Consider the following 27,825-nt stretch of genomic DNA (forward strand, 5'->3'; position numbering starts at 1 on the left):
ATGTTTTGTTTCAAGGCACATTGGAATCTTTGATGAAAAACAAGTTCAATAATTGCTACCTGGATATTTTTTGTGATGCCGTCTGTGGACGTATGAGTTGGTGACGAGGTTTTGTATTCAGTAAGGCTCATGCATGTGCTCTGATCCACGCCGTCAGTGCTTCCCTGTATTTCCCTCTTGACAGTACACTCAGTACAACGTTGCTTACACCATGACGGAACCGGTGGATCCCGCTGCCCAAGTGCTGATACTACTCCAGAAGATACAGCGCATCCACAAACTCCTGACTGCGCATCTGGCAGCCATTTCCATGTCGCCGCCGGAAATCTCCTCCCGCCTCTCTGAGATTGGACCCACAGTCAAGGGTTTCCAGTTGGCACCATCAGCCTTCCAACCGATCAACAGAAACGTCGAACCATCGGAAAACTACGTTGCATCAATGAAGCAGCATTTCTTGCCTAACGGCATCTTACGTGACGCTTTCTTCTTTGGTGTTTGTAGTCCCAGACATTTATGACCTATTACGACTAAATCTGGACCCTTCAAAAATGGTTCAAATTACTCTGAGCACTATGGGACTTAACATCGGAAATCATCAGTCCCCTAGAACTTAGAACTACTTAAACCTAACTAACCTAAAGACATCACGCACATCCAGGCCCTAGGCAGGATTCGAACCTGCGACTGTAGAAGTCGCTCGGTTCCGGACTGAAGCGCCTAGAACCGCTCGGTCACAGCGGCCGCCTATGCCCTTCCGTATGACAAGTAGAAGACCAGTTTACTTGAATACTTTGACAATTGCACATTGCGGCAGCCTGCCACAAGTTATTTAATTGTCATAAATTTCAAGTAGAGTCACATATAGAATGGTTTGCCGTCTACAGGGTTCATCTCGCGACTGCCGTTTTCATTGCTATAACCCCGAGTGCAATCATATGCTGCTTCTTTGGTTAGAGATATGATTTTAGTGCAGGCGCCAGATGACAATCTTGGAATTGATAGGTTGAAAATGAAGGACTCATTTCTAGAAGTTTGTCTTCCCATTATCAGGGCAGTAGAACATTCTTTTCGATCCTCGGCTGCTCTACAGGAGCTCCTCAGAAATGTTTGCAACTCGGATAACGGATCATCCTCAAACTCAATTACAGATACCTGCCCAATCGGACTTACAAAATTCAGGGAAGGACACGGCACTCTGGTGCAACAGCTTCCGTTCCTGCAGTCAGTGCTTTTCAAGCCATCAGTGACACCAACGCCATTACCGGCTAGCAAAGCGCAGCTCTTTTGGGAAATCCGTGCATAGGACCGAACCGTTTCAATCAGCTTTGAAGATGTCGGTGAGTGGTATCTACATGGACCCCTCAGACATGGGGCAACTGGGGCAGACAATATAGATGAACTGTACCCAGGCACAGAATATATTTAATGAGTGTTCCTGCATTCTCCAAAAAGTCTGTAGAAACTAGCAGTAGACAGCACTGATAAGTCAAGCCTAATCAAATAGAATTAAGCAAGCGTAGAGTCTCAACTTAGATGAGAGGCAGGGAAACACATTAAAAACAGAATCTTGAAACCAGATGCCCTCACTAAGCAAGATCGGACAGGCTGTATTACACAAAACTATTCTCTTGGCCCAGCCCTGTACACAAACTAGCAAATGAATAATTTAAGCCTTCAGACAAAAACATTTAATGCCGATCCACAATGGCAAGGGAAATAGACAGGTGGGAACATTATATACGAAACCATAAATAATCCACTCTTTTCAAGTCTGTCGGAAACAGTATCAAACACCAGGTATAAACCGACTGCAGCTCAATATGGAATAAGATCCGGCGGAATAGCGCTGAAGAAATTGGAGTGTATATTAAAGTCAATTTTGCGGCACAAGCTCACCCCAGTCGGGAATGTTCTGAAACATGTTCACCAAGTTTAGTTCTTACAGTTGATCAGTGGTGTCTCAAGTGGCCACTGGTACAACAGTCTTTCCCTGGTCGCAACCTGCGACCCAGCAATTCCTTCGCCCGAAATATAGCTACCTTTTCATCTGCAGTCTGCTCATTCGCCGACGTCGTGCACTCGGCCACGCACAACTCTGAAGGCGCCTCTCAGCTCATCTCTCGTAGTGTACACGGCACTGCGGTTGCCAGCCGGAAGCTTGCTCTCGAACACTGGACCAAAACTCCACCACTGGAATCAGGTACGTCTGTAAAAGACCATCACTGTGCACGCCCCATGTGACGCCAAGTGCAAAGCTGTTGCCCATTAATAGTCAAACAACATGACCACGCACAATATCCACAGGAACCAACACGGCTCACACTCCCTTCAAGTTGTTCCATTCACCAGACTTCCTTTGTATAGCCAGCATCCCGGCGATATTGCGATATTTCAGCTATACCTAGTAGATCTCAAAAAATGGTTCAAATGGCTCTGCGCACTATGGGACTTAACAGCTATAGTCATCAGTCCCCTAGAACTTAGAACTACTTAAACCTAACTAACCTAAGGACATCACACAACACCCAGTCATCACGAGGCAGAGAAAATCCCTGACCCCGCCGGGAATCGAACCCGGGAACCCGGTCGCGGGAAGCGAGAACGCTACCGCACTAGTAGATCTCACTCGTGATTTACCGCAGATAGTAAATTACTTAGCTTTCTCACTACAGGCAAATGACAAAGATGGCCAGGACCTGGCCAACAACTTGGACGCTTTCCTCACGGCCCTCCAACAAACTAATCTTAAATGTAACAGCCGAGCGAGGTGGTGCAGTGGTTAGCACAATGGACTCGCATTCGGGAGGAAGACCATCCTGATTTAGATTTTTCGTGATTTCCCTAAATCGCTTCAGGCAAATGCCGGGATGGTACTTTTGAAACGGCACGGCCGACTTCCTTCACCATCCTTCCTTAGTCCAATGAGAACGATGATCTCGCTGTTTGGTCTCTTCCCCAACCCCCCCCCCCCCTGTCTGAGTATCAGTTCAGTTTAAATATAACAGGGACAAGTTTTGTTTCTTTGTTCGTCAAGCTGAATATCTCGGGCACTTTTTCAGTGCTTCCGGGATCCGCCTCGCTTCTCTGTACATCGAGGCAGCAGAAAAATTTCCGTCTTCTACCAATACCAGATAGTTATACCAGTGTTGGTACAAAGGAATTGGTACAGTTTATTCTCTATGCAGCCACCATGCCGAACCACTACACTATCTACTTCAGAAGAACTACCTTTGGCAATGGACCCCAGCATTTGAAAAGGCTTTCAGATACTTGAAACATTCTCTGCTTCTCGTGCATCGCAGCACACTTCTCCGCGAAACCTCTTACGCTGGCAGGAGGTGCAACAGACTACGGGGTGGAGGCACTCCTGTGCCACATGGTTGACAGGGTTGAACGCCCAATCGCTTTTGTGTCCAAAACCCTCACTGCTACTCAGCGAAATTATAGTCAGTTCGAGTAAGAAGCATTAGCCATAATTTTTGGCCTAAAAAAATTCAATGATTTTGTGCACGGTAAACATTTGAAATTATGCACCGACCATGAACCTTTGCTTCCTCTTTCCATTATTTCTGCCAACGTTCCCTCCAAAACTATATGCCACCTTCAGCAGTGTCATTTTATTTCACAACATGCTAATGCTGAGCTTCTTCCTGTCTGACCCCTAGATCAGTATCTGGTGTTTGACAAAGATGCTGCAGTGCATTTCCACCTGGACATCACTGTTGAAGAAGCTTAGGCCAGCATCACACCGATCATCATGCTCATCATACATCACCCAATGAAGGACTGAACCCTCAGCGACATCCTCTGCCTATTACGCCACAGATGGCCACAGACCACAAACAGACCTAGAAGCCAGAGGTCAAGGTCTACTGGCACCATTGGAACGAGCTCTCAAAACTGGACGATCTGCCGATGCTCCGAGGGGAGAGAGGCCCTACATCTTCCCAGTATCGCGTTTTGTCGGTTCTCCACGTTGGGGACTGGGGAATACCACTCACAAAGCGTCTGTCTGGCCACCATATCTATTCGCTTGGCATGGAGACTGTTATTACTCAAATTGTATCCTCTTGCACCACCTACCAGAGAAAGCAGGCCGCCCCCCCTCCCCCCCCCCCCCCCCATGTCGTTTCATCCCTTGGCCAAACTCTCCTAGTCCTTGGTCTAGGTTTCATTTGGATATTGTGGAACATTTATTGGGTAACTAGTCGAACTATTCAAATTTTATCTTGTAATTTTTTTCCTTTAGGAGTTCTTGACACCATTGTCACAGACATTGGTCTCAAATTTGTATTTGCAGAACTGTCCACTTCCTGTGCCCTAGTTCACACAGCGCCCTTCCACCCTTCCGCAAATGGACTAGAAGAAAGTTTTACCTGCAATTTTAAAACCCAAATATCTAAAATTCACCATCACCACCCTCTAGACGAGACTTTCTCCCTTTCTCTGGCAGCCTGGCAGGTCAGCTGGTCTTCTGCCCAGAATCTTCATAGCCAGTCTCATCAGCCCTAACTTCCATCCATCATCCCATCAGTCCACCTACACGATGGTCTAGCTGTCACCAATCTTCACTTAGCAACCCACTGCGGACCTTTGTTTTTACTGAGGCATACCAATATTAGTTTCGAGCAGTAATTTCCTAGGCAGAGCCATGGCTGAGATGACACTTCAGCATGGCACATTCTGCTACAAACATGTCAACTGACTATGACTTCTTTTGCAGTGAAGACATAGTGCGTAGTGGCGCGATCACTCTGTTGTAGAAATAATTCAAAAGCCAAGATCGCTTAAATACTGTTTACTGGATATCCGGTTTCAAAACACTAAAGGTGCCATCATTCAGATCCGGTGATGGTACCTTTAGTGCGTTGAAATCGGTTATCCAGCAAACAGCATTTAAACGATCTTGGCTTTTGAATTATTCCTAATTATGACTTCACTGTGGTCCTTCGCCTGACACTGAGAAACTGACACTTTCTTCTGTTTCAGAAAAGGCGTCATCAGCTGCCTCGTAGACACTGCTGAGCCGTCTCAACCGATGTTGGTGACCAGCTCACTGGAGGGGTTTCGACAGCTCACACACCATGTCAGGACTGACAACAATGGATGTTGGATGTAGACACCATTCTCCCAACTGCCCTGGCCACAAGTGAGGAATCTTCCTACTCCAGGGACGTCGAGATGATCTAGACAACCTCCTCCCATGGCGGGTGTGGTGGGTTGGGGTGGGGTGGGGAGGGGGTGCTGTACTGAGTTGTAATACATGTGGTGTCAGCAACCAACATCACATCAGTGCTTCAAAGATGGCTAACAAACAGGGGACAATTTTCTCGAAAACAGACGCCCATCGTCCAACCGTCAATACACATGATCGAAAATAGGCCCAGCTGTATCTTAGCGTTTAGTGGTATTTAGGACAATGCTTGGACCAGATCTGACCATTCCACTCCGAGTGAATTTTCGCAGACCAGGTACCGATTCCGCGAGGATGCCGTCAATCAGGATTCTCACTTGAAAATCATACACACAACTTTGCTGCCTTTCATGTCTGTATTTGGGAACCCAGAAGGTGCCTGCTGTGGAGTTAGAGTGTTTGTGGCCTCGCTAGAGAAGACGAGGCCTCTGTCGCAGGAGTAGACTTGTGGACTTGTAAATTTATGGCTGTTCCAAATGGCTACACAGTGGACTTAATTCATTTTGCTTCATATGGACCTTTGACTTTTATAAAGTGTGTGTTTAACGAACTTACACTCAGTCATATTCTAACCAGCCTTCACCGTCAGAAATATTATTGCTCTGTTTCACGATGTAATTTGTTTTATTTTTTGTTTCAATCCACACTGGAGCAGTCTTCGCTAAATGCATAATTTTTTGCTACCATCGGCGGACATATGAATTATATCACCGCAGTAAATATTTTCACTTCTGTAAACGCCTGTTACCGTCGTCAACACCTGCTATCATGAGCATCGCTCGCTACCCCATCACCACCGCTGTCGCCATCACCAGTCATAACCCTGCTTGTCGTCATTTAGCCATCGTCTTAGGTACCCGCCTTGTTCTTCGCTCAGCCATTCCTGTCGTCGGCATCATCTGCTTCGCCAATGCCTTATGCTTTACCAGTGCCTACTGTCATCTACGCCACTCTTCACAATGCACTGCTCACCAACTGTGTCTCCTGTTATCTTATGCCAGCACCTGTTTTCTCCTGTACCACAGTGAATGGGTTAGTGCTGGCTGGCAGATGGTGACGAATCAGCAATATGGAAAATGCTAGAAGTGCGAAACTGAGTGAGCTAAAATGGTGGCTTCAGCTACATGATATATGGAGAAAAATTGCACTATTCACTAAAATGAAACAAAATGCTCTAAAGACATGCTGTGAAAAACTAAATACAGTTTACGAATTTAATTTTTGTTTGTAAACACAACACTTAAAAAGTTATCATCAAATAAGCAGTTCTTGCTGATGCTATGTCATATGAAACTGGACGATTGCAGAAATAATGACAAGTTACTTTTACAATTGTCACAGGATGAACTATTGCAGAATTTGGAGCGTTGAAATCAGGCCACAAGCCAAGGACTTTCGCAGCAGTCGGTCGTCACCCCTGCTTGATCAGCACCCCTCGGCAGCACCAAGACTTCCGTGACACCGTTCTGAATGTCACTGGGCTGTGGTCAGACTTTGAGAAGTCACTCCGGCTAGACCGATTTCTGCTCCGTCGACACGCGGAGCCTGTTACGCCAGACGCCTGCCATTGCCCTGTTCCTCTCGCTGCCGCCGGGGCGCGACTCACGGACCCCACGCCCTGGCAGTCAGAACGCTGCCGGCGCCTACACAGGGCCGCTCGCCATTGCCGAAGTCAACCAGCAGCCCTCCGCCGTTCACGTCAGCAACCCAGGCTCTGAGCAGCACCCCGACCTCCCGCCACGGTTGCCAGCGCCGCTACCTCGCCTCGCCCTGCGGACAGCCACATGCGCTTTCCTGGGCAGTCGCTGTGGGGTCAGTGCGTTGAGTCGGAATAGACAGTCTGCCGTCCCTGCGCCTCTTGCCGTACAACACCTGTTGCTACACCGGCGGAGTGTATGAGTTGAATGGATTAATTACGAGGGATGTTCAATAAGAAACGAAACACATTTGTTTTCTCGGCCAGTTTCGGTTAAAATATTGAGGAATTTGTTGTGGGACATATTGGAATATTCCCGCTACACACGATTGATTCCATGAAGTTCCGATAGGTGGCGGCGCTGTATGGATCATTCAAAATGGCTTCTGTAATGGAGGTGCGTCTCAAGCAGAGAACTGTCAGTGACTTACTTTTGGCGGAAAACAAGAACATTGCAGACATTCACGGGCGCTTGTAGAATGTCTGCGGAGATCTGACAGTGAAATAAAGCACGCTGAGTCATTGGACGAGGCGTTTGTCATCATCCTAACTAATGTCATGAAAACCTGTCCGATCTCCCGCGTGCCGGCTGATCACACACAGCTGTGACTTCTGCGATGTTGGAACGTGTGGACACCCTCATTCGACGTGATCGACGGATCGCAATCAAACACCTCGCTGCATAACCGTACGTCTATGTTGGTAGTGTTGACACGCACTTCCACCAGTTGCAGTACTCGAAGTTATGTGCTCGCTTGGTTTCTCGTCGCCTAACAGAAGACCATAAAAAAAGACAATCTGTGCGGAGTTACTTGTGCGTTACGAGGCTGATAGTGTCAATTTTTTGTCGAATATTGTCACAGGTGATGAGACATGGGTTCATCACTTCGAACTGGAAACAAAACTCCTCCGAAGAAAAAGTTAAAGGCCGCACTCCCAACCGGTAAAGACACGGTGACGGTCTTCCGAGCCCCTGAAGCGGTTATTCTGTTTGATGTCCTCCCTCATGGTGCAGTGAAACTCTAAAAGTGCGTTGTGCTACCCTCGGGAAATTGAAGAAACGACTGTAGCGTGTTCGTCGCCGCAAAAACGCAAACCAATTTCTCCGTCTCCATGACAAGGCAAGTACTCACACTAGTTTCTGCAACCAAGAGGAGCTCACGAAACTTCATTGCTCTGTTCTTTCACATCCACCCTACAGCCTGGATCTCGCATCTTCCTGTTTGGCACAATGAAGGACGCACTCCGAGGGAGGCAGTACATGGACGATAGCCCGGTTACTGACGCAGTAAGACGTTGGCTCCGACGTCGACCGGTAGAGAGGTACCATGCTGACATACGGGTCCCCACATTAAGTTGGTTTTAGGCCATCGCATTAAACGGAGATTATGTTGAAACGTCGGGTTTTGTAGCCAAAAGAGTGGGGAATAATATTGTTTATTGTAATCCCGCATAAAACAAATCTGCTTTGAGAAAAAAAAGTATTGCATTACTTATTGAACGCCCCTCGTAAAAACTTGTTTATGTTCGTCCTCATGCCTGACTAGTTACTTGGTGTATTCAAAGCTGTCTACTATGTCCGCACCAGTACCTTCTGCTGTTAGACACGTCCATCTTCAGCAAAACCACCACAGCAACACCTTCCCACAGGGGAAGGGAAGTGGTGGATGGAAGATAGTGTGCCGAAGATTCAACAGGGACAGCAACAGATGTGAGTAACACCGCAAAGTTTTTTCACTTTGCGGAATCTGTATATTCTGTCTCTTTGTATCCTTGTAAACTTGTAACCTTGATTTCATTACGTCGGATGTAGAATGAATTGTAGTATTTGGCAAAGAGCCAAGGACTGAACCTATAACAGTAACTTGTACACAGTGCAAATTGCAAGGACGTTCAGCCCCGTATGCCAACTCACATGATGTGATGTTTAGGGTTTGCCATCTGACGGGTCATTACACAAGCCAGTGTGGGATTGTGTTTGGCTTATATGTGGTAGACGGAGGGTGACGAGAGGGCTTAGGAGTAGGCCGAAGTAACGGTAAGTTTTGCTCCTGTTAAGCAGAATGAGAAACGCAAAAGTTTAGGTAACAGGTTAGAGAAGCTTTTAGATTAGACTCAAATCTTGTGGAATATGTCTATAATTCAAATTTAGCATTTTTAATAGTAACGGTGATGTAAACAGTGATAGTTCAGCACTGACTAAATACGGCTTGGTTTAAGAGTTGGGGAGGAATCATATGGTTCAAATTTTTTGTCTTTACATTATGTGTGACTGACACAAAGCAGCAATACGCTGAGGCACCTCACGCATGGACGTCGAGCCGCTTGTCCTGCAAGTTTGCCTGGATACGGTGCACATGGCAGTAAAACCGCTAATGACGTCTGTAGAAATGCGTTACTGCGGGAGAGCGTAATGGAAGAATTGTATGAAGTTTTTTTTAAAGGTGTGTTATGGACACAGGAGAATAACTGGAAATCGACTGTGACCCAGGAAGCAAGTCCTTGGTATCGGAGAGCTCAGTGAAGCAGCGTCACTGGCCTACTTATTTTCTCTCGAAATGAGGAGCATCTGTTTGCGGAGATATTGAGGTTTGTTGTGAAGTGTTGGAGATTTGTTGTGAAGATGAGAAGTTAGAATTACGAGTATGATGAAGTGGTACATACGTTTATTGATTACTGTGAGGATGAAGTTTGTGAATTGTGTTCTTTAAAGAGCTCTGCACGGTCAGTACATTTAAGAATGTGACAACGGAAATGCTATCACTTACCTCTTTATTCTGTAGAAAGTTTTCAGTACTTATTTAGATCGTAATGATAAAAATATAGTATGCATATAGGTTAACATAAGCGAATGCCCGGTTTCTTTGTGGTGTCAGCGCCGGAAGGAGTGTAATATTGTTTTGTAAATGCACGACGTATCTTAAAGTGAAATATGAGAATTTTTTAGGATTTTTTCTTGTTAGTTGTTATATAGGGTTATATGATAGGACAATGTCAGAGATGAGAATTTAAGCACGTAAATGTTAAGTGTAGAAGGCCAACGAGTTTACACAGATAATATATCTTTTTGAACAACTTTCCTTTCCTACGATGTAATATTATGTAGTTGCTAATGAAATTCAGAAAGTGAGTTGATGTGAAGTATGTGCAAATGGGGACAAAGAGGCTCAGGTGTGAGCCAAGTGATAGTGTGATCAATAAATAAAAAAAAATAAAAAAAAGTGTGCGCGGTGATAAACTGTGTCTGTGAGTTGAAACATGAAGTGTATATAATTATTATTAAACCAGTGACTGTATTTCAGCCAAAATTTTCTTCTTAAAAGGGAAGAAATGTAACAGGATGAACTGTAGCAGAACTTCGAGCGCCAAAATCAAGGCACGTAGCCGGCCGTCAGCCCTGCTTCATCAGCACCCATCGGCAGCAGCAAGACTTCCGTGGCGCCGTTCCGTGTGACTGCCCTGGGGCCAGCCTTCGAAAAGACATTCCATCTTGACTGATTTCAGCCTCGTCGACGTGCGTTGCCGAATATCCCTAACATCGGTTTGCTGCAAAATTCTTGAACATATTCTCAGTCCAAATATAATAAATTTTCTTGAGGTCGAGAAACTTACGTCCACGCATCAACATGGTTTTAGAAAATATCGCTCTTGTGAACCTTAGCTTACCCTTTCCTCACATGATATACTGCGAACTATGAATAACGGGCAACAGGCAGATTCAATATTTCTAGATTTTCGGAAAGCATTTGTCACAGTTCTCCACGGCAGACTGTAAACGGAGGTACGAGCATAAAGAATAGGTTCCTAGATATATGAGTGGCTCGAAGACTTCTTAAGTAATAGAACCCAGAATGTTATCCTCGACGGCAAGTGTTCATCAGAGATAAAGGTATCGTCAGGCGTGACTCAGGGAAGTGTGACAAAACCGCTATAATTTTCTATATACATAAATGATCTGACAGACAGGGTGGGCAGCAACCTACGGTTGTAAGCTGATGATACTGAAGTGTATGGGAAGGTGTCGAAGTTAACTGACTATAGGTGGATACAAGATGACGTAGACAAAACTTCTAGTTGGTGTGATGAATGGCAGCTACTCTAAATGTTGAAAAATGTTAGTTATTGCGGATGTGTGAGACAAAGAAACCCGTTATTAGTAGTGCTCTGCTTCACACAACCACGTCGTTTAAATATCTGGGCGTAACGTTGCAGAGCGATATGAAATGGAACGAGCACGTGAGGATTCTGGTAGGGAAGGCGAATGGTCGACTTCAGTTTATTGGAGAAATTTTAGGAAAGTGTTGTTCATTTGTAAAGGAAACTGCATATAGGACGCTAGTGCAACCTACTCTTGGCTCCTGCTCGAGTCTTTTGGATCCGTACCAGATTGGATTAAAGGAACACATCGAAGCAATTCAGAGGCAGGCTGCTAGATATTTTAGTGGTAGGTTCGAACGACACGCGGAAATGCTTTGGGAACTCAAATGGAGCTCCCTGGAGGGAAGGTAACGTTCTTTTCGAGAAACAGTATTGAGAAAATTTAGGGAGGTGGCATTTGAGGCTGACTTCAGAGCAATTCTGCTGCCCCCAACATACATTTGGCGTAAGAAACACGAGGAATTAGGGCTCATGCGGAGGCTTACAGACGGTCGTTTTTCCCTCTATTTGCGAGTGGAACAGGAACGGAAATGACTAGTGGCGCTACAGGGTACCCTCCGCCACACACCGCGCAGTGGCTTGCGGAGTGTGTATGTATCTGTATGTAGTTTACGCCTATTCCCCTCTCTGCCGCCGGGCTCTAGCTGACCGTCCCAGCCCTGCAGCCAGAACGGTGTGTGCATCTCCACAGGACCGCTCTTCATCCCCAGAGTCTGCCAGCAGTCTCGCGTACCTGCGCCTCTGCCCGTGCCACACTTGTCGTTACACCGCCAGGATGTTAGGTGCAGACGGAAACGCATTCAGACGACTATGTGACTTGGATGAATGGATGGATGGATGCACTTTCTGCATTCATCCTCATCCCTGACCACTTCTGACTATTTACATTGTGGAACACTAGCAGCATAAATTAGTAAGAAGCAATGAAGAAGTCAACAGGTTCTTCCTCTGTTGCTGGACACGCCCACACCCAGCGAAACCACTTTTCCCCGGTAAAACAATTAAACAAAATAATAGATAGTCATTAAGAATCTGTTTAGATACAGGGGGTTCAGAAAAATGCATACACTCTTTGATAGTTAATATCTTCGGAAGAGAATGAAACATCGTTCCAATTTTGCGCGGTAGTATAGTCCATTGTTTTCTCAACAGATCCTGGCACGTGTTTGCCAGCACATGACAGTGCAGCAATGAATGCGGTTAAAATTGTCGTTTGAGTAACAGAAGGCCGTATTGAAGTGGTACTGGAAATACGAAAACATGATGGAGGTGCAACGGCAACGGTGCAATGTGTACAGAAGTGAGCTAATAACACGTGCAACAAGTTATGGTATTTGGGATAAATTTGAAGCCGACGGTAATGTTCAGGATGTGCATAAGGAAAGGTCTGCCCCACCAAAAACATCCAGTCCAGCTTCCAGCTCTGCTGTGTTGCAACATTTTACTAGATCGCTCAAAAATCTGTGAAACAGGGTGCCAGTAACAGTGGAATAAGCCGATCAAGCGTACGACGAATTTTGATGGCTGCAAAGTGGAAATTGTACATTCAAAGATCACTGCACGCTGTGAATGAGGACGACTGCGTGTGGTTTGATGTGATGCTTCGCGAAGATGAACGATTTGCAAGGATGGTTATCATGTCGGACGAGGCGCAATTCAAACTGAACGTTACTGTAAACCGACACAACTGAGTGTAGTGGGCTCCTGAAAATTCTCACGTTCATTTGGACTAACCCCTTAATTTAGCGGGTGTTAATGTGTGCTGTGGTGTGGTCTGTCATCGCGCGGTCTGATTAGCCGATTATTCTTTTAAGGTACCGGAACTGGTGAGGTGTCTCTTCATATGCTGTAGACACTGATTTTATCTGCCATCCGAAAGGTGTTTGGAAATGAAAGATTTTACCTACAACAACATGGTGCTCCATCTCGCTACCACAGAGATATCAGCGCCTACATGGATGAAAATCTACCTGGACGATGGATAGATCGAAGAAGAATTGTTGAGTACCTATCTCGGTCTCCAGACATATCACCTCTTGACGTCCACCTATGGGGATTTTCAAAAATGAAGTTTATCAACAGAAGCCAGCTACACTGAACGAGCTACGAGAAACCATCGAAGCTTCCTGTGCGGCTATCACACCGGCAACAATGACAGCCGTAGTTCGGTCAACAGTTCAGCGGCATCGACGTTGTTCGGCAGCTAATGCGGATCACTTTGAACACATAAAATACTGTTCATCCCGTGCAAGAATTGTAATGGTATGTTATTTTGGTTCAAAAAATGGCTCTGAGCACTATGGGACTTAACTTCTGAAGTCATCAGTCCCCTAGAACTTAGAACTACTTAAACCGAATTAACCTAAGGACATCACACACGTCCATGCCCGAGGCAGGATTCGAACCTGCGACCGTAGCGGTAGCGCGGTTCCAGACTGTAGCGCCTAGAACCCATCGGCCATTACGGCCAGCTATGCTATTTTGTTCCATCAATATTGACTCCCCTCCATCTTTGCATGTGGTGCTGTAGCTACGAATTCCTCCACATAAACTCACTGTAGTTCCTGCACTTGCTCGTGCTTATTTAAATATGATTCGACGTTTATAATGTAATTCGAACTGTTTTGACTTCAGTCAGCCTGCAGCACCAGATTTAGCAAGAACTTCATGAAGTTATTTGTTATTATAAAATTTAGATCTAAATTTTCCACTATGAAGTCACATATTGACCCATAGTTTCGATTATATGTTCTAATGCGAACATATGTGCAATGTATGTTTAAATTTCCTGAATAATGGTCGTGTTGAACCTAAGTGTTGAGTAGAATAGTGGTCATGTCACCGAGCGTTTAAAGAAGCGCGCGCAGTGGAGCGAGGAGTCTTTTGTCGGCTGTTTGTCAGTGTGGTAAAATCAGAGAGGTATGACGGCCTGAGCGCTGCTGAGTTTCAGAACGCGGTAGTGGGACTTAATACATTTTGATGACCGTGTGTTGAAAGCTTGGAAATATTTCGGAACTTTGAATTTGGTCAGGGGTCACAGTTATTACGTTGCTTGATGTGGTTCTTTTCCGTCCACACGAACTTTACCGTTATTTAAATGTTCATAAGCAGTTGCGAACTTGAGTGTTTTTTGCTACATTGTATAATTTCAACCGTGGCATTAATCGCGATAACCTTGACGATAATTAACTTTAGACTGGGCTGTGACTATTAATATTTCACGCTGTATAACTTTTAAAATTTTGCTACTAGTTTCTCTGGAATTAATGCACTGCTTCATACCCTTATTCCGCACTTGCTACTATCTGTAAATGCTCTACTTGCTTTGCTACGTTCAGGTGTTGTACAGTTGATTGACTAATTTGATGTGAGGTCACTGTCCACATATACTTGTTTGCTTATCTAAAATACAATAATGTTTAAAATTTTAAAAAACTTAGTTTAGAAAACGCCATTATACTATGTATTTCATATATATTTCCTTCCTTTTAGTTTTTTATTTTCTGATTATTCCTTTTTTTTCACTAATGCCTACACTAATAAAAGTGCTTCAAGATCAATTTATGTTACGATTCGGGCTTAAAAGCAATGGTATATGACCAACCCCTACTTTTTTCAGCGAGCCATTCTGAAATATTATATCGGGCATTGACCAAAGCAATCTGTTTGTCCAGTCGCAATTCAGTTGTGGCTCATAAAGGCAAAGGCTAGCCCTGCTGCATGCTTCATGACCAATGATGATTTGCCCCACTACCACCACGATCACCACCAATCCTATAGCCTCATGTTCTCATAACCACTCCCCCTCCAGGCCCGCAGCTCGTGGTCGTGCGGTAGCGTTCTCGCTTCCCACGCCCGGGTTCCCGGGTTCGATTCCCGGCGGGGTCAGGGATTTTCTCTGCCTCGTGATGGCTGGGTGTTGTGTGAAGTCCTTAGGTTAGTTAGGTTTAAGTAGTTCTAAGTTCTGGGGGACTGATGACCATAGATGTTAAGTCCCATAGTGCTCAGAGCCATTTGAACCATTTTGCTGCCAGGGTGACTGTTTCAGTCTTCTAATAAACACTTCCACAGCCACAAAAGACTTTTTGTTCACAGTATCCGCAATACCAGCAGATGGTGCAGAACCATTTCCGCCACCAGTCACAACTGCACAGCATGGAGCACTGGAACCTGCAAAACCAGGATCATCGCCAGCACCAGTAGCAACGAGAGCACTCCCTCGGTCACGAGCACCGGCACCGTCACCAGCGCCATCATGAGCAACACCAGCCACATACGGCAACATCACCTGGACAATATCGCTCCAGACCGAACAAAAATATTCCCTCCAATCAACCTAATCGATCCAAAAAAAGAATGAAGAGACAGCAGGCAAGATATAGACACAGAAATCAGCCTATCCAACTCCACCGGATACACCATTCGACAGAAGTGTTCATTCCTCTTAACCAATCTTCTTCAGGACACACACCCACCTCTACTCTCTCTCGGCCAGACCCAAAGCTCCTAAATCCATTTGCCAACATCACACCCTTGTAATCCCTCCGTCCCTAGCCATGTCCCCAAAGGCCATCACCTCCATTGGCAAGGCAACGAATCTAGACATGACAGTTGAGGAGGTTATGTGAGGTATTCTGGAGATCCATACCGCTATCTGTATTATTAGCTTATTCTCACGTGCTTTGTCTGCCTGTGTACCGACGTACCTTACAAAATCGATTACATCAGGCAAAACAGAGAATTTATTTACCCCCACCCCCCAAAAAAAAAATCAAACTCCAAGTCATCTCACCTGCTGCCTCCCATACAACCACTACCAAAAGCTTTAATGCAGAAGCTCACTCGCCTATCCTCCTTGCGAGATCCACCATATTCCTAAAGACAGCCCTACACTGAAATCCGTTCCCACCCATAATACCTACAAAGAATCTCTTGCCATACGATCTCAGAAATGGAAAGTCAAACTTCCCTCAATGAAGCCTGAACCCTTCGTCCCCATCAGAACAGTCCACAGCCTACGCACTCCAGCAGTTCCCTCTGTCCAACAGCTGCTCAGATTAGTCGCGATGCTCCTGCGAAAAATCCATCTTTTCCAACATTGTCACATACTACAACAAGTTCTCTTGGCTGGTCAATGCGTTTTCCGCTTGCATCTTACTCTACCATTACCGCTGAGGTGGCAACAGCGAACATTTCGCTCATTTTGATGGCTGACTACCCATGGAATCCACTCATCGTATCACACATTTCCTTCCCTCACCCATCACACTGCAAGGAGATTATCATCTTTACCTCTACTCAACAACAATCCCTTCCCCCCTCGCTGCCCTGTTTCCACACTCACAGACATCAGCATCCCATCCATTAGATTCTAACCCATGCACAGAAAGACACTCGTACAGAAACCTCTCTATCCGTCCTGTCCCATAGTTTACAAATGCCCTCGCAGCATCGCCCCAATGTGTCATAAAACCATCATATAATATCGTCATCGCTTTTTATATTTTAAAAATAAATATAATTCTTGTCACGGTGTATTAAACATGGCTGAAGAGCGGCATGTCGGACCGCTGCCGGATCATCCCTGTCTGTGGGAGCGAGGTATGAAATGACAGTAAAGGTGAACAAAACAATAACCTACATCTTCATCGTCAGGTGCAATGACTGACGACGATGACGACGGAGGGTAAGATCGATAACTTGGGATTTTATTAGAATTTGGTGCGACATGTTAACTGAAACTTTTTATCCAAATTTAAGTTGTTCTATTAGCATCAGGTAAAATGCTATGGTACTATACTGTCCTGGCGTTGTACAGCGTCAGTACGTATCGAAGAAAATGAGCAAACCAGGATTTCCATTGCTACAGATTCCTTCTGGCTATTTGCTTCATCGCCAATAGGCAAGTGATTACATGGCTACTCTTGCACTGTGGTCCTGATATGAACATTTACCGCATCTCTTCCTCATCTTCACGATGAGACAACAGCCACATTCAAAGGACTGCATGCATACGTTCTAGCTACGAAGAACACGCAGGTGTCCTGCCGCACACTAAATAACCCACTCGTAATTCTATATAAAATGTTGGGACTGATTGGAATAGCGGGTGAAAAGTAGAGATCTTATCATCTATGAATGTATTCAGTTAAACATGGCTGAAGAAGCTTGTGAACTCACTCGCCGAACTGAAGTCATTATCAAGACTACGGATGGGGTACATGGAATTAGTCTGATGACCTCTAAAAAGGTGGTCCTCCACGGGGGTACCGCCTTAACTTAGCACTGTCTGTGCTGTCGAATAGGTCTGCCTTCTCTGGATCCGGAGGGCCATGCTGGCGATATTTTAGTTACCAAAAGGGTCAGCAAAGCGTTACACACCGAAGAGGAGGAGTCAGACGCAATGGTCCCACAAAGGCCTACTGATCCCTCTCTCCAATCCTAAGCCTTCCCTTACCATTACCTTTTTAGATTTATAAACAAAGGCTAGATGGGTCATTTAGGCATAGGGAAACCAGCGTCAAAAAAGTTGTTCAACTGGCTCTGAGCACTATGGGACTTAACATCTATGGTCATCAGTCCCCTAGAACTTAGAACTACTTAAACCTAACTAGCCTAAGGACAGCACACAACACCCAGTCATCACGAGGCAGAGAAAATCCCTGACCCCTCCGGGAATCGAACCCGGGAACTCGGGCGTGGGAAGCGAGAACGCTACCGCACGACCACGAGCTGCGGACAAACCAGCGTCCCTAGGGGAATAAACAAAAGAAAATTGAGTAGGTTGGAAGACCGCACGGTGGGCAGGCAAAAGGACTGCCATTTACCTATACACACCTGGAAATGGAAAAAAGAACACATTGACACCGGTGTGTCAGACCCACCATACTTGCTCCGGACACTGCGAGAGGGCTGTACAAGCAATGATCACATGCACGGCACAGCGGACACACCAGGAACCGCGGTGTTGGCCGTCGAATGGCGCTAGCTGCGCAGCATTTGTGCACCGCCGCCGTCAGTGTCAGCCAGTTTGCCGTGGCATACGGAGCTCCATCGCAGTCTTTAACACTGGTAGCATGCCGCGACAGCGTGGACGTGAACCGTATGTGCAGTTGACGGACTTTGAGCGAGGGCGTATAGTGGGCATGCAGGAGGCCGGGTGGACGTACCACCGAATTGCTCAACACGTGGGGCGTGAGGTCTCCACAGTACATCGATGTTGTCGCCAGTGGTCGGCGGAAGGTGCACGTGCCCGTCGACCTGGGACCGGACCGCAGCGACGCACGGATGCACGCCAAGACCGTAGGATCCTACGCAGTGCCGTAGGGGACCACACCGCCACTTCCCAGCAAATTAGGGACACTGTTGCTCCTGGGGTATCGGCGAGGACCATTCGCAACCGTCTCCATGAAGCTGGGCTACGGTCCCGCACACCGTTAGGCCGTCTTCCGCTCACGCCCCAACATCGTGCAGCCCGCCTCCAGTGGTGTCGCGACAGGCGTGAATGGAGGGACGAATGGAGACGTGTCGTCTTCAGCGATGAGAGTCGCTTCTGCCTTGGTGCCAATGATGGTCGTATGCGTGTTTGGCGCCGTGCAGGTGAGCGCCACAATCAGGACTGCATACGACCGAGGCACACGGGGCCAACACCCGGCATCATGGTGTGGGGAGCGATCTCCTACACTGGCCGTACACCACTGGTGATCGTCGAGGGGACACTGAATAGTGCACGGTACATCCAAACCGTCATCGAACCCATCGTTCTACCATTCCTAGACCGGCAAGGGAACTTGCTGTTCCAACAGGACAATGCACGTCCGCATGTATCCCGTGCCACCCAACGTGCTCTAGAAGGTGTAAGTCAACTACCCTGGCCAGCAAGATCTCCGGATCTGTCCCCCATTGAGCATGTTTGGGACTGGATGAAGCGTCGTCTCACGCGGTCTGCACTTCCAGCACGAACGCTGGTCCAACTGAGGCGCCAGGGGGAAATGGCATGGCAAGCCGTTCCACAGGACTACATCCAGCATCTCTACGATCGTCTCCATGGGAGAATAGCAGCCTGCATTGCTGCGAAAGGTGGATATACACTGTACTAGTGCCGACATTGTGCATGCTCTGTTGCCTGTGTCTATGTGCCTGTGGTTCTGTCAGTGTGATCATGTGATGTATCTGACCCCAGGAATGTGTCAATAAAGTTTCCCCTTCCTGGGACAATGAATTCACGGTGTTCTTATTTCAATTTCCAGGAGTGTATAAAAGACGAGAAAAGATAACTACAGGGTATAGTTATATAAATAAACGCCAAGAAAGTCGCAGATAAGCAACAGGGATGAGATTTCAAAGAGCAATAAAAGGATGCATAAGAGCTGACGGATTTCGAAATTTGGAAAGAAATGAATGTACTTGATGTCCTCAGTCAAAATAGGAGAAGGTGGAAAGAACATCTCAGAAGGATGAGTGGAGAAAGATACTGTAAGCCATCTTACGGTGTGTGATGGAGGATACTTTGTGTACCACAGTCACTTCCCCATGTTCCAGTTCCAGTCGCGAATAGTTCGCGGGGAGACCTATTACCGATAAGCCTCCTTACCCGCACGAATCTCTCTAACTTTATGTTCACGGCCTTTCCGTGAGGTATGCGTAGGACTAAGCAATATATTTTCTGACTCCTCTATGAACGTGCACTCTCGGAACTTTAATAGCAGACCACGCCTCCTGATGCAGATCGCCTGTCTTGAAGCGTCTGCCACTGGAGTTGGTTGATATCTCTGTGATATTTTCGTGCTTATTCAATGAGCCTGTAACGAAAAGCGCTGCTCTTCTTTAGATGTTCTCTGTTCCCTCTATCATTGATATCTCGTACGGAAGCCATACTGAAGAGCAATATTCAAGTATTAGTCGAACGAGTGTTTTGTAAGACACTTCTTTTGTTGATGGACTGCGTTTCCTGAGGAATCTTATTATGAATCTTGTTCTGCCATCTACCTCACTTTCAATTAATTTCATGTGGTCATTCCATTTCAAGTCGCTCCGTGCGCATACTACTAGGCATCTTTTGTATCTGCTTCCAGCGATTTTTCTTAGAGTTTATGTTGAGTGCCAGTTGCCATTCCCTGCACGAAGCGTCTATCGTCTGCACATCTACCAGCATTTCGCTACAAAATGGCTCTAAGCACTATGGGACTTAACTTCTGAGGTCATCAGTCCCCTAGAACTTAGAACTACTTAAATCAAACCAACCTAAGGACATCGCACACATCCATGCCCGAGGCAGGATTCGAACTTGCTACCGTAGCAGTCGCGCGGTTCCGGACTGAAGCGCCTAGAACCGCTCGGCCACCGCGGCCGGCTATTTCGCTACAGTTTTCTAGCGTGGTGGCTTCTCTGTGTATTGCAGAATCATCCGCAAAAAACTTCATGGGGCTTCCGAAGTTATCTACTACGAAAAAGTAATGGTTCCATCACGCTCCCTTGCGACACACCGAACCTACTTTTACATCTTAACACTTCTCTCTGTCCAGAATGACACTTTGCCTTCTGTTAGCTATAAACTCTCCAGTTCAGCACGCAACTGATCTGATACTCCGCACCCATTTTTTTTCATTGGGTGGCAGTCCGGAACGGTGCCGAGTCCTTCCGGAAATTGAAGAATACGGCATCTACCTGGGTGCCTGTATCGACTGCCTTCTGGGTAGCATGGGTGAATAGAGCGAGAAGATCTGAAGTTTTCCCGGCGTATTTCCAATTTGAACAGTTCTCGGGTATCCGACTGGGTAGCGTCGCAATTTCTCCACAATATTTCGGCAGACGTACACGCTGCCATCTTCAAGTGGTTCCTGACGAATGCTGTGCTGTTCCTCTCGGTGCCCTATATATACTAGCCGTTACCCCCTCCACCGTTCCTCTCCTGGTGTCTTTGGTGCGGCCGGCGCGGCGGCTGCTGGAGGTGGTGGGGGAAGCGGCGCCTGGGTCTGAACTGAGGTCTGTAGTCTCCCTGCTGCCACCGTCGGAGGCGGTCCTCGATCTCTGGGACCGCATCTTTCTCTCCAGGCTGACTGTGAGTGCAGGGTCTCGAGCCTGACTAAGTTGAAGGCCGCCGTCATAGTATTAATACAATGCAATCGAACTGGGGACCTAGAAACGACGGAGAGGCTTCGTCCCCGCTGTACACGACAAATGTAATGTATTGCGAATACATAGAAAGAAGGATCCTTTATTGTATGATTATATGATAGCGGAACAAACACTGGTAGCAGTTACTTCTGTAAAATATCTGGGAGTATGCGTGCGGAACGATTTGAAGTGGAATGATCATATAAAATTAATTGTTGGTAAGGCGGGTATCAGGTTGAGATTCATTGGGAGAGTGCTTAGAAAATGTAGTCCACCAACAAAGGAGGTGGCTTACAAAACACTCGTTCGACCTATACTTGAGTATTGCTCATCAGTGTGGGATCCGTACCAGATCGGTTTGACGGAGGAGATAGAGAAGATCCAAAGAAGAGCGGCGCGTTTCGTCACAGGGTTATTTGGTAACCGTGACAGCGTTACGGAGATGTTTAATAAACTCAAGTGGCGGACTCTGCAAGAGAGGCGCTCTGCATCGCGGTGTAGCTTGCTCGCCAGGTTTCGAGAGGGTGCGTTTCTGGATGAGGTATCGAATATATTGCTTCCCCCTACTTATACCTCCCGAGGAGATCACGAATGTAAAATTAGAGAGATTAGAGCACGCACGGAGGCTTTCAGACAGTCGTTCTTCCCGCGAACCATACGCGACTGGAACAGGAAAGGGAGGTAATGACAGTGGCACGTAAAGTGCCCTCCGCCACACGCCGTTGGGTGGCTTGCGGAGTATAAATGTAGATGTACATGTAGATGTAGCCTTCAGTGGGACACAACCCCACAACAGGCTACAGCAGTCCACTCATCCCACCGCCGCCCCACACCGAAACCATGGTTATTGTGCGGTTCGGCCCCCAGTGGACCCCCTGGGAACGGCTCACACCAGGTGAGTGTAACTCCAAATGTTTGCATGGTAGAGTCATTGTGGTGTACGCATACGTGGAGATAGTGTCTGCAGACATAGTGTAGCTGAGGCGGAATAAGGTGAACCAGCCGAGGCAGATGGAAAACCGCTTAAAAACCATCCACAGACTGGCCGGCACAATGGACTACACTAATCCGCCGGGCAGATTCGTGCCGGGGACCAGCACGCCTTCCCGCCCGGAAAGCAGTGCGTTAGACCGCACGGCTAACCAGGCGGGCTAAATGTCATAATACATGCAGTGGATCCTGATGCAGTTTGGAATTCCTGTGTGATGGTCTGAATAGATGTCTGCCTATTACACATTACGACCCTCTTCAACTGTAGGCGGTCTCTGTTAGTCAAATGGTTCAAATGGCTCTGAGCACTACGGGACTTAACATCTGAGGTCATCAGTCCCCTAGAACTTACAACTACTTAAACCTCACTAACCTAAGAACATCACACTCATCCATGCTCGATGCAGGATTCGAACCTGCGACAGTAGCAGTCGCTCGGTTCCGGACTGAAGGGCCTAGAACCGCTCGGCCACCGCGGCCGGCCTCTGTTAGTCAACAGATGAGATCGGCCTGTTGTAGTCTTTTGTGCTGTACGTGTCCCTTCAGATTTCCACTTCACTATCGCATCGGAAACAGTGCACCTAAGGATGTTTAGCAGTGTGGAAATCTCGCACACTGACGTATGACACAAGTGATACCCCATTATCTGACGACGTTCGAAGTCCGTGAGTTCCCCATTCTGCTCTCTAACGATGTCTAATGACTACTGAGGTCGCTGATATCGAGTACCTGGCAGTAAGTGGCAGCACAATGCATCTGTATGAAATACGTATGTTTTTGGGAGGTGTCCGGATACTTTTGATCACACGGACAATTCAGTGGGCTATGTCCTTCACTTGAGAGCAGCGTCATTTGCCTAAGGTTGTCAGTGCTAACAGAGAAGCTGCACTGAGTGAAATAACCGTAAGAATGAATGTGGGACGTTGAGGAAAGTATCTGGTGGGACAGTGCGCCGATAATCTGGCGATAATGGACTATGACAGCATATGAGGGACGCAAGTGCTTTTGCTAACAGCACAACATCGCCTGCAGCGTCTCTCCTGGGCTCGTAACCATATCGATTGCACCCTAGACGTCTGAAAAACCGTGTTGTGGTCAGATGAGTTCCGATTTCAGTTGGTAAGAGCTGATGGTAGGATTTGAGCGTAGCGCAGGGCCCACGAAGACATGGACTCAGAAGCACTGTGCAAGCTGGTGGTGGTTCCATAATGATGTGGGCTGTGTTTACACGGAATGCACTGGGTCCTCTGGTTGCTCGGCTACAAGGAGTCCATTTGCAGCCATTCATGGACTTCATGCTCCCAAACAAGGACGGAGTTTTTGAGGATGAAAAAGTGCCATGTCACCATTCCATAATTGCTCGTAATTGAATGAGATTTTCACTCTCCAGCGGAGTGTACGCTGATATGAAACTTCCTGGCAGATTACAACTGTGTGCTGTACCGAGACTCGAACTCGGGACCTTTGCCTTTCGCAGGCAAGTGCTCTACCAACTGAGTTACCCAAGCACGAGTCACGTCCCGTCCTCACAGCTTTACTTTTGCCGGTACCTTGTCTCCTACCTTCTAAACTTTATAGAAGCTCTCCTGCGAACTTGGAGAACTAGCACTCATGAAAGAAAAGATATTGCGGAGACATGGCTTAGCCACAGCCTAGGGGAAAGTTTGGAAGGTAGGAGACGAGGTACTGGCAGAAGTAAAGCTGTGATGACCGGGCGTGAGCCGTGCTTGGGTAGCTCAGTTGGTAGAGCACTTGCCCGCGTAAGGCAAAGGTCCCGAGTTCGAGTCTCGGTCCGGCACACAGTTTTAACCTGCCAGGAAGTTTCATATCAACGCAAACTCCGCTGCAAAGTGAAAATCTCATTCTGGAAACACCCCTAGGCTGTGGCTAAGCCATATCTCCGCAGTTTCCTTTCTTTCAGGAGTGCTAGTTCTGCAAGGTTCGCAGGAGAGCTTCCGTAAAGTTTGGCCATCCAAATAGTGCTACATGATTCCCATCGAACATTTATTGGACATAATCGACAGGACAGTTCGTGCACAAAATCCTGCAGCGACAACACTGTCGTAGTTGTGGACGGCTATAGAGACAATTTGGCTCAATATTTCTGCAGGATACTTCCAATGACTTGTTGAGTCCAGGACACATCGAGTTGCAGCACTACGCCGGGTAAAAGGAGGTCCGACACGACATTAGGAGGTATCCCATGACTTCTGTCACCTCAGCGTACATTTCTTGTGAAATGTAAGGTGCCATGACACTCCCTGAGGGTACTCCGAAGTTGCATTTACGTCTCAGATTTCTGTCTGTTGCGAATGACATGCTGTGTTGCGTCTGCTGTAAACTGTTCAGTGCAATCACACATCTGATCTTATATTCCGTAGGCTCATATTTTGTTCATGAGTGTGGGACAGTATCGAACGCCTTCCGATACTCAGGGAATACAATGAGCTTTAGTAAGACTTTATGGTGAAAACGGCAATAACGAGAAAACATCAGTATCACGAAACGTGAGTAGCAGGTGGCGGAGGAAGCGAGTAAGGAACTGGCCGAGGCAGGGGGCCACCCCCGCTGGAAGCGGAAGTGAGTCTGCTGCCGGGGCGCACCCCACCCGCGGGCGAACAGACACGCACATCCGGCGCTGCGCCCCGCGCCACGCCGGCACTCCACTACCCCGGCGACACGCATCGTTACGTCAGCCGCAGCGCACAGCAGCACGCCACAGCGCCGCGCCGCCGCCGTCAGTTGCGTCACGGCAGCCGCACCGCCAGCGTCGCCGCGGCTACCGAGTCAACGGGCTGCCGTCCGTACGCGTCTGTTGCCGGCGACGTGCTGCACAGTTTCAGTACCGCACCACAGCGACCGTGTGGGACGTGACAGTGTAAATCACCACTCTGCTGTCATGCTACGCGATTGTTCCAGTGTTTACTGTTATAGTCAAAATGTGTGTGTTAAACAATAGCACATTACAGGCTGTTGTCGGTTATTCATTCCGAGATAAAGCGAGTCTCAATGTGTAACGTGTGACAGCGGAGACCTTAAGATCCCAGTGTTAATTTGCTGCACTTCGTCCATTTGAAAGTGAGGAGCCTACTGGTGCTGCCACACACACTTGCCGGCAGCAGCACGAGGCAGTTGAGCCGCCCGTGTTCATAGGCCGTGAAGAAACACGAGACGTCAGTGGAGTTAAGGAAACGCACATCCCTCCCCTACCCGCTGTTGGCAGCAGTGTAGTGCACGGGCGGTCTCCAGAGCGCCGCTCGCAGAAAGGGAACCTCGCCCGCTGGGAGATATCTGGACTTGGCGCGCGTCCCGCTGGGGTAAGCCGCCGACGCGTGACGCGGCTGCCGATCGCTCCGTGTCCAGCTACACGTGCCGCTCGTCCGCTTCACAACGGACCGGTGCCACATACGCTTGTCCTTATCGACTGCTGCGGGTTAACGTAGCCTACGACGTCTCTGTAATATAGAACGATGGAATTATTTGTGCTTACAGTGAAAGTGCTCGATATATCGTAGGTCGACTCTACAGTGGGTGCAGTGGAAGTCGAGAGTGCCCGGAATGAACTCGCCTTGGCAGAGGCCATGGTGAAAGTGACGGTGATCGAGGTGAAGCCATGCAGCCCGGAGGAGTCGCCGCCGTGTGCAGAGGCGGAAGGCGGGCGTCCAAGCGGCGGGCCGGCCCTGGCGCGGAGGCACTCGCGGCGCCTGGCGTCGACGCGAGGACTCTCCTCCAACAGCGACTACCTCAGCAAGCGGCGCCAGCACGGCGCCCAGCCCGAGGACAGCGTCCGCCACAAGATACACTTCTTCGAGCAGGAGGCGCGTGCGGGTCGCCGTAAGTACATATCACACAGTTCACTCCACCTTCACATTCTTTGATGATGATGATGATGATGATGATGATGGTTTGGTTCGTGGGGCGTTCAACTGCGCGGTTATCAGCGCAAGTAGAAATTCCCAACTTTTACTCAGTCCAGTCCCGCCATTTTCATGAACACCCAGTCATCTCGAGGCAGGTGAAAATCACTGACCCCGCCGTGAATCGAACAAGGGATCACGCACATTCTTTGAAAAAAAATGTTCAAATGTGTGTGAAATCTTATGGGACTTAACTGCTAAGGTCATCAGTCCCTAAGTTTACACACTACTTAACCTAAATTATCCTAAGGACAAACACACACACCCATGCCCGAGGGAGGACTCGAACCTCCGCCGGGACCAGCTGCATAGTCCATGATTGCAGCACCTCATACCGCTCGGCTAATCCCGCTGGCGCACATTCTTTGAGTCATTAGTCTTCTCTAGTACTATACAAGTTATTCCCTGATGTTTTAACAGATTTCCTGTAACCCTGTTCCTTCTTCTTATCAGTTTTTTCCAGGTATTCCTTTCCTCTCCGATTCTGTCGAGAACTTCCTCATTCCTTTCCTTATCAGTCCACCTAATTTTCAACATTTTTCTCTAGCTTCTAATCTCTTCTGGTCTGGTTTTCCCACAGTCCACGTCTCACTGTCATACAATGTTGTGTTCCAAACGTACATTCTCAGAAATTTCTACCTCAAATTTAGACCTATGTTGCACGCTAGTAGACTTCTCCTGGCCAGGAATGCCCTTTTTGTCAGTGCTATTCTGCTTTTTATGTCCTCGTTGCTCCGTCCGTCATAGATTATTTTGCTGCCTTGGTAGCAGAATACCTGAACTTCATATACTTCTTGATCACCAGTTTCTCTCGTTGTCCTCATCTCTGCTAATTCTCATTATTATCGTCTTCCTTCGATTTACTTTCAATCCATATTCTGTACTCATTAGACTGTTCATTCCATTCAGCAGATCATGTAATTCTTCTTCCCTTTCACTCAGAATAGCAGTGTCATCAGAGAATCTCATCATTGATATCCTTTCACCTTGAATTTGTCCGCCCTTGGTAGCTGAGTGGTCAGCGAGGCGGAATTTCATACCTAACGGCCGGGCTCGATTCCCGGCTGGGTTGGAGATCTTCACCGCTCAGGTACTGTGTGTTGTGTTGTCCTTATAATCATCATTTCATCCCCATCGACACGGAAGTCGCCATAGGAGCCTCAACTCGAAAGACTGGCACCAGGCGAACGGTGTACCCGATAGGAGGCCCTAGTCACACAGCATTTACATTTTTACCTTGAATTTTAGTCTCACTCCCGAATCTTTCTTTTATTTGCATCATTTCTTCTCCTACGTGTAGATTGAACAGCACAGGTGAAAGACTACCTCCCTGTGTTACACCCTTTTTAATCCGTGCACTACGTTCTTGGTCTTCTACTCTTATTCACTTCATTAGTGTTTTACTTGCTAGTAGAGTGAGTACGTATGTTACATATTCACTCTACTAGTAAATAAAATATGTCTGCCAGACCAGATACAAAACTTAGACTGAAAATTTCTTAGCAAACAGAAATTACTGTAGAGTTTTTATGAGGTCTGGGTCAGTAGCTTTATGGTAATTATTGAATGAAATCGTTCTACATTTGGCAGTTAATTGCGATTGCAGTTTCGACACACAGTGTCAAGGATTCAGAAAGCAAGCAGTCACCAAATAAAATACGGAAAGGTCAAAAAAATTAAATAACAAACCTTGATAACACAAAACATAATGGTACTTACGTTTTATGTTGCAAGCAACTCTTCAACATTATGAT

The 27,825-nt window shown here is 47.2% G+C and overlaps 1 protein-coding gene and 1 non-coding gene across 2 annotated transcripts in view; both read left to right on the forward strand.

The window, feature by feature from the left end:
* The first annotated feature begins 23,878 nt into the window (after positions 1-23,878).
* On the forward strand, positions 23,879-23,953 carry Trnat-cgu (transfer RNA threonine (anticodon CGU)). Its single transcript has one exon. It is a non-coding gene; the product is annotated as a tRNA-Thr (tRNA).
* A 1,061-nt stretch (positions 23,954-25,014) lies between these two features.
* LOC126456087 (protein phosphatase PHLPP-like protein) overlaps positions 25,015-27,825 on the forward strand; it is a 414,974-nt gene continuing 412,163 nt past the window's right edge. Inside the window, exon 1 of the mRNA XM_050091843.1 lies at positions 25,015-25,988. Coding sequence (XP_049947800.1) covers positions 25,736-25,988 — 253 coding nt within the window. The 5' untranslated portion in view covers positions 25,015-25,735. The remainder of the gene's footprint in view (positions 25,989-27,825) is intronic.

The sequence above is a fragment of the Schistocerca serialis genome, chromosome 2 (genome assembly GCF_023864345.2).
Source record: "Schistocerca serialis cubense isolate TAMUIC-IGC-003099 chromosome 2, iqSchSeri2.2, whole genome shotgun sequence".
Taxonomy (NCBI): domain Eukaryota; kingdom Metazoa; phylum Arthropoda; class Insecta; order Orthoptera; family Acrididae; genus Schistocerca; species Schistocerca serialis.